We start from the raw sequence: 13,682 nt of genomic DNA, 5'->3' as shown, positions 1-13,682 counted from the left end.
TAAAATCCTAAGAACTCTAAAAAAAAAAACACCATCAACTACTGAATACTACATGACTACCTAAGAAAAAACACTTCTAAAAAAAAACACACACTATACTTGAAACAAAAGAAAAAACTACAAGTTTCTGAAACGGCGGAGCAAAAACAAGCTATTGAAAAAGCATAAAGTCATTGAGGTGAAAAAAACACTTCTTTAGTGATTCTCAAGTGAGAGGCTGGATCTTGCATCTGACTGGAATGGCAGCAAATAAGATCTGAGGAGTTGGGGATGTCCTAGGGGGGTTGAGGATAAAGGGAGGAGTATGAGGCTTGGATCAGAAGTACTGAATAATGTGACAGAGTCGGATTAGAGGATCGGATCCTAGACCCAGTTGTGAAGAAGAATGAAAAGGCCATCAGATGCTTAGTTTTCAGGAGAAACTTGCAGCCCCTCTCTTTGTACTTATTTTCCTATAGACATCTGTGGAGGTCTGCGTCTAGCATTTCCAGCTGTGAAAGATGTGATCCTCTGTACTGCTATTTCTTCACAGAAGGAATGTACTCAAATACCTGGTTAAAGGAACTAAACCTTCATCAAAAGGGACATGGTGAGATAGGTTCATATCCCAACACATCCCTCACCTCTGGAACAAGCGTCCATCACGTCAAGCAAAGTTACACCTTTGGCATCTTCAAGGCAACCTGGATAGTGTAACTTCAAATTCTCCCTAGTCCAGCTTGTCTTGAGGTTTTTTTTAGCTAGACTTGTAATGATCTTGGAACCTATGAACCTAAGCTGAAAGGCAATCCCCCCCATCCCAGATAGTGAAACATTAGCATTTCTCTCCTCTGTAACTCTGAGAACAACATGCAACCCAGTCAGTGACTGAGTTTGTATATTGATGTCATTTATAAAACTGTGGCAAAATATACAGCTTATGGTACAAGGATATGTTTTCTTTTAAGACTCAAGTCATGACTTCACCACTGACAAAATGACACCGTTGTAGTCACTTTGGAGTAAATCATAACGAAATGTCAGTTCAGATACCTTTATTATCCCTGTTACCCCAAAGAGGTCCTGCAGCAGATGAAGTGCCGAGCAGTGCAATGTCCACATTCTCAAAATGTACACGGATAACGAAACTAACGCATTCTGTATTTAAAGAAATATTTACAAATTACTGAAAAAATATACAACAAAATCTAAACTGCTGAGTACATGGAATACTGCTTTCAGTCTTCAAACTTGAATTGTTCAATAAACCAAAGTTCCAAGAAATAGCGGACTGCTTTCAAGTAACATGGTCCAGCTGGTACACCTTAGTTTATTGTTCTGCTTGCATTCTTACAAGGTTTGCACAGTCTTTCTCAAGGGAGATTACTGAACCAGAAGGTGTAGGTAGGCAGCCCAGCTCCATGGGGTAAAATCGTCATGATGTTAATGCTGTTGGGCACCACAGGAATGATACAGTTGGACCCTGGGAAATAAATTCTACATGGTATCAAAACGAACCATGACATTAAGCAATGTAATGCAACTCCACACTCCTTAACCATGAACAAGGTGTACAAAAAATGAACATGCATAGGTAAAGCAGTTGTCCAAGAAGGACTACCAAGCCTGTGTAAAAAATGCTCAGGTTCTGTCACGGCTGGAAGAAGACTGAGCTGGTAAACACTGACACAGATGTCTTGGTCTCAAAAAGGGGCAGCCAAAGGCCATGATCTCAGGAATCAAGCCACCACCCCATATAAATGGCCAGTAACTGCCCTAGACTGTAGCACATTTGCATCTCTCCACATTTATCTTTTTCCTGTAGTGAAAAATAAACAATGCTCCACATTTCCGTCTCATAACAGATAACGTCTTGAGTTCCATCACATCCATATCTGCACAACAGCATTTATAGCTCTCTTCTTGAAGGAGATGCATTTACATTCAAAGGCTCAGACCTCCTTTCATCTACTCTGTTGTGCCTTCATTGGGCTGTGCTTTGCAGTCTTAACCACAGTAACATTTTCCTTCTACAAGTGACAAGTACAAGATTACTGTCGCTTGGCTTTGTATGGTCTGGAACGTTTCCTACGATCTGGCTTCCTTTGTTTATGAAGTCGACCAATGCTGACCCCCTGCCGTCTTCGCACAGAAATATTCTGTTCTACGAGGTTGGCTAACATCCCTGGTGACAGGAAGCAAAATAATTTTAAATTAATTTATTCCTCATCAATAGAAGGACTTAATATAAGTAAATTAACATAAAAAATGACAATGTCAATACTTAATAAACAGAACAAAACAAGACAGTTAAGGTTATGGTTTATAGGAAGCATGTGGCCCATTGAGGATCCCACTTCAACGTTCTAAATGTCCTTGAGTACTGTCTGATTAAGTAACTTGCTCAGAATAACACAGTTGGTAAGTGGAGGCTGACAGAATCAAACCCTGGATTACACCTTACAGCCTACAACTGCTAATAACTGCCTAATACAATAATTACTATATTTGTTAGCTAGGCAAGTTGGCTGTCCAGAGCTGTCGTCAGATTTTTTTTCCAGACATGACCTGTGCTGCAGGGGTAAAAGTAAATGCATTACAAATGGGCATGTTAGTGTAGTCAACCAACCAGTACGTTTTGAGCGGTAGAAGGAAACTGAAGAGCTCAAAGAAAAAACCCGTACAGTCAAAGGGAGAACACAAACTCCACAAAGTTTCCAGAAGTCAAAACTGAACCCCAGTCCCTAGAGCTAGGAGGCACAGATCTTATCATATAGGCATTATGCTGTGGTCAAGACTAGGAGTTCATGACCCAAGGTGAAAGCATACGAAAAAACAACTGCATCTAGGGGGTCTATGAAAACTCATAACTGCTGGTTCACAACAGATCATTATTACTGACACTTTGACCTTGTCAGCCAAGACTAAGCTGGCACATCTCAATAAGTAGTCCAACAGATGTTGTTAGACTACAAACACAATTAAAGTTCCAGTACAGATACATTATCAGATTAGTAGCCAGTACTTAGTTCCCTTATGTCGCCATATCCCACAGACCATCTTTTTGTTCAACAGTTCAATGCACAGCACAAGAAAACAGAGATTCCTGAACGTTTGTGCCCTAAGCTTCACATGCACAAAGTTATGCCAGCAGCTGACCTATAAGAGGATCCTCCTTGCTGAATCTTTTGTTGGAGTCATCCCATCTATCAAGCAGAATTTGGTCATTTTTTAGATCTTGTGCTTGATGACATGTAGATATATAAACACTCATCCCTCACGCCTGTCCCCTGGCAACTATCAATCACCTTCCTGCAAATCAAGATACATGAGTGATGTTGTGAAGCCAGCTGCCATCTTGGGTTGTTACCCTATCTGAAGAAATTTATTAATCCAGATAAAAATCACTTTTGCTAGCAGATCTAGGAGAGACTGTCTGATACCCTCTCTGTGGGAGGAATAAAGATGCCTTGTTGAAGGTTTCTAGTTAGATGGATGAGTGTTCTGAATAAGAACACTCCTCCATCTACCTGCTTAACTGAATAAACTACTGGAAACTTCAACAAAGTGTCTTTATTTCTCCCACAGGAAGGGTATCAGAGAGAATTTGGACTAATCCTTTGCACTCGGCTTCTTGTTGGATACCGGACTTCACTCGAGCCCTCTGGATTAACTCTGTTTTCTACATAAGAAAAGTTAGGATAGTTAAATAAAAGCTGAGTACTCTACACAAAAAATGGGGAACTAGCAAGTGAAGTGTCACCTCAGTTGTTGATGGGCAAACAGACTGCATGTTGAAAGAAGAAGGTTCACTGCAGAGTACAAAAACTAAGGAAGTATTAAACCTGAACAATCAGGAGGTGACAGTCTGGAAGAAGTATGGGTCAAACTGCAGAACTTAAAAGGATTGTTTTGAAACATGGGTGTTGTTATGCCAGAGAAGTAGAGAACTTGTACGATCCAGAAGGCAGCCATTGCTCTTGTAAAACATAAATGTGAGAGTCATAAGGCATCTGAGACTGTAAAGCAATGTCAGCAGATTTAGCAAAATTTACCTTGAATGGAGGACAAGGCAAAAGCAATATCTGAGGCTGTATGGGATTTTGGAAAGTGAAGGAAGATGGAATATGTGAAAATCAAGATGGAGTGGTCTGGGTTTGCAAAAGATTTTTTCAAATCTACTTGTTAAATGATGCTACTTGTCTGATATGTAAATCAAATGTGGTAAACCTGGACCAAAACTAACACACTGTTGATGTGTTACAATAAAATGAATACATACTATGAAATTGAGACTACTGGATACAAATCTGTATGTGGCTGGGAGACATGTATTTATTGATCAACTACTCTGAATTGGTTTTATAACATTGTTTACATTTTGAAGCAATGAGTGCAAAGTCCAGATAAATCAACCAGTAAAGTAACAACATTTCTCATACGACATGCCTTCTTAAACATGGACCAAAAAGACAAAGACTGTTGAAATGAGGGGTACTGATAGTTCTGGAAAAACAGTATGAATTTAAAGAGATATCTGATTTGATGGAGAAAAGAAATGCATATGATTGTCAGGGCATCATGGTGGGACAGACTCAAAAACATTCTACATGATTATATAAACTGTGATGCTAACAGGGCATATTCACCAAATGTATGTCACTGAAACTTTACTCAGTTAACCCGTGACAGCTGATGATGAACTGAATGATAACTAACCAATTTTGTTAATTTCTGATGTGACCAGTACAAATCAATACTATCCAAACCTGTAAGCGTGCTGTAAAATGTGTCGTATGTATATGCAGAGTACACTCAAAACAAAAAAAAATATTGAATCACCTATGATCGGATATTACAAGATTAAAACTAGATAACTAAAAAAAAAAAAAAAAAAATTTTTTTGTTGAGGAGGCAAGTTCTCCAGCAGTCTTCAAACACCCTGCTACTTAGATATAATAACTGTGATAATGCACTGTACTGCGCCCTCCCATAAAGTAATGCCAGCATTTTGAGATCATATACCTGACTGACTTTGCAAGCATTACAGATGTTCAACATGAACTTTAAAAGCCTCATGGGTTTTCATACGTATCGAAAGCTCATTCTTTCAAAAAGAAAAAGTACAAACCCATTTACACGAAAGTGCACTTAAATGAAAGCGCACTTTCAAGTGTACCGGTTCAACGAACAAGTGATAAAAAAAAAAAAAAATGCAGCATGCATCACGCTACAGTGCGGATAAGGGAATATACCCGTTTCCCCAATGTAGTGCAATCTCGAAGCTATTATATATAAAGTAGAGGTGGTGTGGGGGGTGCAGGGGGGCTTGCCCCACTGCAAAAATGACTTTGTAGTGGTTTGTTTTTTGTAATATTATCGGTTCGTTGAACCAGTAGTCGCGAAAATGCGCTTTCGTTTAAGTTCACTTTTGCATAATTGGGCTTGTACTTTTTGTTTTCGAAAGGATGAGCTTTCAATAAGAAAAAGTAGACATACATACATACATATACATACATACATATATATATATATATATATATATATATATATATATATATATATATGGGTCTTCTATGGTTGATTGAAAACTCACTTGATTGAAAATTAAATTACTAAGACCAATTCACCGAAAGCTCACTTCACTGAAAAACTCACTTGACTGAAACTCATTTCATTGAAAGTTATAAAAGGCCTTTTCCCCACTGTAGTGTGACCCTGGAGTTAGTATATAAAGTAACGGGGGGTGTTGGTTATATATTCTTTTTTTTAAACAGTTATTTATCGCACTTGTAAGTATCACTGTGTATAGTTTAAAATGTTTATAATATGTGGGGGCTATGCCCCCCACATCCCCCTTACTCCCCCTTACTTTATATACTAACTCCAGGGTCGCACTACAGTGGGGAAAAGGCCATTTATAACTTTCAACAAAACGACTTTCAAAGAAATGAGTTTTCAGTGAAGTGGTCCTAGTAATTTCATTTTCAGTCAAGTGAGTTTTCAATCAACCGTAGTAGACCCATATATATATATATATATATATATATATATATATATATATATATATATATATATATATATATATATATATATATATATATATATCGAGAGAGAGACATACACACACACACATATATGGATCTACTTCACATGACAGAATTTCATTTGACTGAGACCAAAATACTGAAAACTCACTTGACTGAGTCTCATTTTGTTGAAAGCTTACAATGCTGAATTTCAAAATACTAAATTTTAAACCATAGACATGCACACTTACAACAGCAATGACCAGCTCTTTCCTGAACTTATAAACTACTTACTTACCCTCTTAACAGAAACCGGACGATATAAAACCAAACTATGTAGGGGGCTACACCCCCCCATACCCAATGTGAGGGACTGTGCCCTCCCCAACTATATATATTAACTCCAGGATCGCTCTACAGTGGGGAAAAAGGGCATATACCTTTTACTTGCCTTACAGTACTCTACACGCTGCCACAACTGCTGGGAACACACAAAACACCTGCCATAATACTTTAGATACTTCCCATAAAATTGTAGAGAGACATACCCACATTTAGAAACACTACTATCTGCATTCTGACAGTCATCACTTTAAGTTACAGTAATTCTTTTATCACAAGCAAGTCACAGGTGAAGGGAAATGAGATTCAGTCAAATGAGTTTTCAGTATTTTGAAAATTAGGTATTTTGGTCTCGGTCAAATGAAATTCTGTCAAATTAGTCTTCCGTCATGTGAAGTAGACCTATTTTATACACACACACATATATATATATATATATATATATATACATATATATATATATATATATATATATATATATATATATATAGATATATATCTGGCGGACAGGTTCAGTGCAAACTTCTCCCCCCCTTCTCTCCAAAAGAGCAAATGTCTATCCCAACAGAGTGTAGCCTCCCTGACATCACAGATGCTCAGGTAAGAGCCGCCCTCTCCAAAGCAAAAAACACAGCATCAATGGGATCGGACGGTGTCCCGGGCTGCATCTTACATGAGCTCCAAGAAGAACTGAACCCTCACATAAAGTCACTGTACAATCTCAGCCTTACTACAGGATATGTACCCAAGGAATGGCGTACAGCAACACTGGTCCCACTCCACAAAGGTGGTGCCACAACGGACCCCGGAAACTATCACCCTATAAGCCTGACTAGCCTGGTCTGCAAAGCTATGGAGCGTATCATCATGGAACTCATAACCAAAGACATTGGGAACCTCCAAACACTGGATCCTACCCAATTCAGCTTTGTTAAGGGCAGATCTTGCCTCTTGAACCTGGTCGACTTCTTTGAAACAGTCACCAAGGCCATAGATGAAGGGAAGGTAGTCCACACAGCCTACCTGGACCTCGCAAAAGCCTTCAACACAATACCCCACTCGGGCATCATAAATAAGCTCACCAGCTTAAATATCAACCCCTATGTCACAAGATGGGTTGTAAACTGGCTCAGGGATAGAACCCAAATGGTCAGAATTACAGGTGCCATGTCAGACTCTAAACCAGTTACAAGTGGCGTCCCACAAGGCTCAGTCCTAGGACCTCTCTTGTTCGGTATATATTTCTCTTAGGTGCAGGCTAACATGGGAGGACTATGGCTGACCAAGTTCGCAGATGACTGCAAACTGGGTGCTATAATCGACTCGTCGACTGACACAAACATCCTCCAAAAGGGTCTCACACAGATGGATAACTGGTGCCAGAGCCACGGCCTAAAGCTAAATGCCAAAAAGTGCACAGTCATCCCCTTTGGGAAAAACAAAGTGCCCAAAATTACCACATAGGTGGTAATCCATTAAGTACGGAAGAAGTAATTAGGGATTTGGGGACCCAAGTAGATAGCAATCTCTCCTTTGACAATCACGTTGCCAAAGTGGTTAGAAAGACCTTCTATATACGCCACCTTATCATGAAAGGGTTCACATCTAGATCAAGAGAGGTCATTGTGCCCCTCTACTCATCACTCATCAGGCCCATAATTGAATACAATGCCCCATTCGGGATGTACCTTACCAGACACCTGCAGCAACTGGAAAGACCTCAAAAGTACCTCACCAAGAGGATCAAGAGACTCAAACAGATGCCCTACGCAGTTAGGCTAAAGAAACTCCAGCTCTACTCAGTTGCTTACCGCCTAATCAGAGGCGATCTGTGCCTGACATATAAAGCCATGTCCAACCCAGAATTAATGACATGCTCCACCTCAGGAAATCCAAAAGCTACACACTCCAGGGACTTAAACCTCAGCACAGAAATAAATAGGACATGCTGGAGAGACAGATTCATATCCCAGAGGCTCCCCCTCACTCTGCAACAAAATCCCAATCCATGTTAGGCAGAGCACCTCAATGACCCTCTTCAAGAGAAATCTTGACGAGTGGATGGGAGATTGTAGGTTTACCCCTGGGATCTCTTCTGTGTCCCTACTAGACAGAGGCACAGTAAACTAACCTTAAAAGGGCTATCTTCTGTGACCTACTATACAGAGGCACAGTCAACTAATCTAAAAGGGTGGCAAAAGCCAAACACACTCTGGCTAGGCTTATAAATGCCCTAGGGCAGATAGCCTAGTATCAACCTATGAACCTATACACACATATATATATATATATATATACACACACACACACACACACACTTTTTTGTCGTTGTTCATTTCGGACTTTCCACGGCTAACCATAAGCTACTCCTACGGCCTCTCCTTCTTCATCATGTCTTCTGAAACTACCTGACTGCCCATCCCTTGACTAACTCCAGCTGATGTTCATGGTCATCTGGAATAGTATCACACTACTGACAAAGAGTACTTTTCTCCTGCTTTCTAACCCCTGGACCACCAAGTGTTACCTTGCAGGTGGGTTGTTCAGTGGACTTCAACAACATACCACTTTTCTCTTCTGCAAGGTACTGATGTCAGCAGGACACCCCATGGACCCACAGGCAACATTGACTATTTGCTTCCATGATTTCCACCCTGGGAAACCAAACTCACAAATATGTTCAGACTGCCCATCCACTATGGCTCTGCCATGAATGGCCTGAGCAGCTATGCCAATCTGGATTATCATGGCCTTAGTCAGGGTTACCCATCAAGCTGATAAATGTGTACTTTCAGAAAAATGAGTTTTCTAGTGCTTATTACAATTTTCAGTCTTCTGAAGTGCTATCGCCAAGTATCAAAGAGTTTGATTTAATTTAACAGTATGTGTAATTTAAAACATTAGGTGAGGGTTAACCCTATGAGAATATCAATTCATAGTTTGTTAGAATTATCTCTACTAAAAGACATTCAAATAGATGTTTATTAAAGCTATTAGCCATGAAAATTTGCTAACAGATAGCAACAGGACTGCTATACATTTAGTGCCTACATTTTAAAAATAGGACTACAGAAATAATTTGGGCTTTCGTAATCCACTATTATTTATCCTCCTTTGTGGCTGACAAGAGGCAGGGGGAGGAAACAGAAAAAGTACAGCTGTGTACCCTTACCATAAATGTAGATGTTGGGAGTGTATTCACTGTTGCAGTCGTCACATTTGGGTTACCTGCTTGCAGTAGTTCTCAGTTGGCCTGATTAACAAAGTCGTGGGTCCTGCATCGGTTGCTGTCCCTTCTTCTGTGACGTCAGGTCATCAGGGGGTATAAAACATGCAGCCGACGCCATTACATCAGTTTTTCTTGCCCCAGATGTCAGGTGCCCCCCCAATGGGAAACAATTAAATCTATAAATAAACAAGGATATACATCCAACAAAAAAACAAATACACCAAAAAGCTTTCTGAGCATAGTAAAGGAGAGTAGACTTATAGCCAAAAGAAGTAAGGGGGCTGGAGGGAGGGTAATCAGGACTGCAACAGTGAATACACTCGAACTTCTACATTTACAGTAAGTGTACACAACTGTACTATGTTCTTCATGTTTCACTGTTGCAGTCATCACACTTGGGTAGATTCCCAAAGCTAAGGATGGAAGGAGGAATTTAGATAGCATTAGGACCAGCTATAAGGCACTGCAAGACTGCAGTGGCAAAGCCAGCTCTGGATATAGAGAAAATTGGCAGATGGTAATGCTTGGTGAAAGTATGTACAGAACTCCAGGTAGCAGCTTCTAGGATGTCCCTGGTAAGGATGCCTCTGAGAAAGGCTATAGAGGTAGATGCAGCCCTGGTTGAGTGGGATCTGATCCCCTGTGCGATAGGTTTTCCATGGTGCTTGTAGCAGAAATTAATGCAATGGCCTATCCATTTGAAAATGGTTTGCTTTGAAACAGCCTTCCCCTCTGCCCCTGCAGCAAATGCCACCAGCAGTTGTTCAGATTTCCTTTGAGGTTTAGTCCTGTCCAAGTAGAATCTAAGTTGTCTGTGCACATCTAAGGAGTGCAGCATCCGTTCCCCTTTGTTCTGTGGATTAGAAAAGAAGGTTGGCAAACGAATGGACTGATTAAGGGCCACACTGGATACCACCTTGGGCATAAAGGAAGGGTTGGTCCTGAGGGACACCCTGTCTGCATGAAAGATGATAAAAGGCTCCACTGCCATAAGGGCCTGTAATTCAGATACCATTCTTGCTGAAGTGATTGCTAAAAGGAAAGCTGTTTTCCAAGAAAGGAATTTTAAGTCTGCAGTAGCAGGTGGCTCGAAAGGAGGAAGAGTGAGTTTCTCCAATACAAAGTTAAGGTCCCAGGATGGGGTTGGAGCTCTCCTGGGTTGTCGTAGATTTTTGGCCCCTCTGAGGTACTGCTTGAGCAGTGGATGACAGAAGAGGGGAGGTTCTGTGTTATAAAGAGTTGAAATAGCTGAGGCGTGGATTTTGATGGTGGAGAAAGACAGGCCCTTGTGAAGCAACTCAGTTAAGTATTGTAAAATCTGAGGTAAATTGGGCACTACTGTGCTCATCCCTTGAGATTGGTTCCAGGCACAGAATCTTTTCCATTTTTCAGCATAAGATTTTCTTGTACTAGGCCCTCCTTGCCTCTAAAATGATATCCATCACCGGTTTACTGAGGGATGGTAAAGGAGAGATTATGTAATTAGCCAGGCTGCTAGGTTCAGTGTGTGAAGCTGATGGTGCAGAATCCAGTTCTCCTGCTGAGACAATAGGGTAGGAGTCTAAGGCAGGTGCTATGGGGCCGACAGGGACAAACTGCACAAGAGGGGGTACCAGTGTTGGCGTGGCCAGTATGGTGCAATCAAAATTGTCCTTGGTTTGTCTTGTTTGATCTTTAGTAGTACTTTGGAGAGCAGAGGCAGAGGAGGAAAGGCATAAACTGACATGTTTTTCCAGCTGAAATACAGAGCATCCACTTTCCAAGCTTGTTTGTGGGGAGTCCTTGTGCAAATTTTTTCCAATTGATAGTTCTGGGGGGAGGCAAAGAGGTCGATATCTGGGCTCCCCCATTTGCTTGTCAACATGTTGAAAATCCTTGGTTCCAGTTTCCACTCGTGTGGGTCCATGAGGTTTCTGTTTAGTTCGTCTGCCAGTGTGTTTAGTATTCCTAGCAGGAATTGAGCTTGTAGATGCACTTGGTAGCTCAGGCCTGTGTTCCACAAAGCCATGGCTAGTCTGCAGGGGGGGGGGGGTAAGAATGTGCACCTCCCCCTGCTTGTTTATGTACCACATAACAGTGGTGTTGTCCGTCTTTACCATTAATTGTCCTGGAAGAATGTAGTCCTTGAAGGCTGTCTGAGCATTCTATACAGCTAACATTTCTTTTTGATTGATATGCAGGTGCATTTGACTTGAGTTCCATTTGCCCTGAGTGCACTTCCCTGCCAGGTGAGCCCCCATGCATAGCCTGATGCATCTGTTGTTAGGGGGTAGGATTTTTGGCAGTAGTAGCTTTAATGCCCTTGGGTCCCTGTGAAATGGTCTCAGGATCCGTAGTAGGATTTTTAAAAAGGAACTTGCGAGAGTCAGGGACCCTGTAATATCTATCAGGTTTTCTGGGAGCAGGAGGTAAAGAGTCAGGGGTCAAGCTAGATTCTGAAAAGGCATCATCAACAATGTCTAGTACAGGAGGTATGACTAAAGGCCTGTGCTGGGGCAGGAGTAAGAAATCCCTAAGCTTCTTTTTAGAATCAGACAAATTTTTCCCAATGAAAATGCTCCCTGAGAGTATGCAAGGTTTCACCAAAAGAGAAATCCTGGGGGGGGGGGGGGGGGAGCAGAGGGAATAGAGTCTTCAACATGAGAATCCTCACAGGTAGATAAGGGTAAATCCTGGTCATCAGTGGAAAAGTACAGTTTTGTACCTACCATAAATGTAGATGTTCGAGTGTTCACACTGCTGCAGTCATCACTGTTGGGTTATCCTGCCGTCAGGCGGTTCCGCAGTCGGCCTGAGTTCCAAAGTCTTGGTCTGGCGTCGGTTGCTGTCGCTTTTTCCCTGATGTCAGTGCGCCAAGGGTATATAAGATGCATCCAATGCCATTTTCTTCAGTTTTTCTTGCCCCAGATGTCAGGTGCCCCCAATAGGTAGGCAATATATATTGCTATATAAAAATATACATATAAAAATAAAACAATACCTTCAGTCACAAGCAAATACACCGCAGACGGTGTATAGGATAGAAAGGAATAGATAAGTCCAGCTAGTTCAGAGAGGATGGAGGAAGGGTAACCTGGACTGCAGCAGTGTGAATACTCGAACATCTACATTTATGGTAGGTACAAAACTGTACTATGTTCACCGTGTTACACTGCTGCAGTCATCACTGTTGGGTTGAATGCCAAAGCTAAGGATGGGAGGTGGAACTAAACAGGGTTTGGAGAGGCTAGTAGGCCCTGCAGAACTGCAGTGGCAAAGCCAGCTCTGGTTTTAGAGTATAGAGGTAAGTGATCGTGCTTGGTGAAGGTGTGCACTGAACTCCAAGTGGCAGCCTCCAAAATATCCTTGGTTGGTACCCCTCTGAGGAAGGCTGTTGATGTTGCTGTAGCCCTGGTGGAATGGGGCCTGATGTTACCAGGCACAGATTTCCCATGGTGTGTGTAGCAGAAATGGATACAATGTCCTATCCATTTTGAAATGGTCTGTTTTGAGATAGCTTTTCCTTGAGATCTTGCCGCATAGAATACAAAGAGCTGGTCAGATTTTCTGAAAGCCTTAGTTTTATCCAAGTAGAATGTCCAAAGAGTGTAGGAGCCTTTCCCCTTTGTTCTGGGGGTTTGGATAAAAGGTGGGCAAATGAATGGTTTGGTTTTAGGGCCACACTGGATACCACCTTTGACATAAAGGAAGAGTTAGTTCGTAAAGAGACTCTGCCTTGATGAAAAAATGGTGAAAGGCTCCACTGCCATTAGGGCCTGTAGTTCTGAGACTCCTCGTGCTGAAGTTATTGCTAGCAGCAGGGCAGATTTCCATGATAGAACTGTAGATCAGCAGTGAAAGCTGGTTCAAAGGGCAGAAGTGTTAGCTTTTCCAGAACAAAGTTGAGGTCCCAAGTTGGTGGTGGTGCTCTCCGGGGCGGTCTTATGTTCTTACCCTCTGAGGAACTGTCTTAGTAATGGATGTGAAAATATAGGGGGATCCGTATTGTATTGAACTGAAATAGCTGAGGCGTGGATCTTAATAGATGAGAAGGAAAGTCCTTTGTGCAACATCTCAGTTAAATATTGAAGAATCTGAGGAATATTTGGGACAAGGGGATTTTG

General features: G+C 41.4%; 1 protein-coding gene across 2 annotated transcripts in view; it reads right to left on the bottom strand.

Annotated features, from left to right (window-relative positions):
* Positions 1-1,017: 1,017 nt before the first annotated feature.
* Positions 1,018-13,682, bottom strand: part of BAP1 (BRCA1 associated protein 1) — a 1,282,715-nt gene continuing 1,270,050 nt past the window's right edge. For both annotated transcript variants that reach the window (XM_044078929.1, XM_044078930.1), the window contains exon 17: positions 1,018-2,164. In XM_044078929.1, coding sequence (XP_043934864.1) covers positions 2,031-2,164 — 134 coding nt within the window. In that variant the 3' untranslated portion in view covers positions 1,018-2,030. The remainder of the gene's footprint in view (positions 2,165-13,682) is intronic.

The sequence above is a fragment of the Protopterus annectens genome, chromosome 7.part1 (genome assembly GCF_019279795.1).
Source record: "Protopterus annectens isolate FY-2018-M chromosome 7.part1, PAN1.0, whole genome shotgun sequence".
NCBI lineage: Eukaryota > Metazoa > Chordata > Ceratodontiformes > Protopteridae > Protopterus > Protopterus annectens.
Note: the sequence above shows the minus strand (reverse complement) of the source record. Positions and strands in the feature narration are given on the sequence as shown.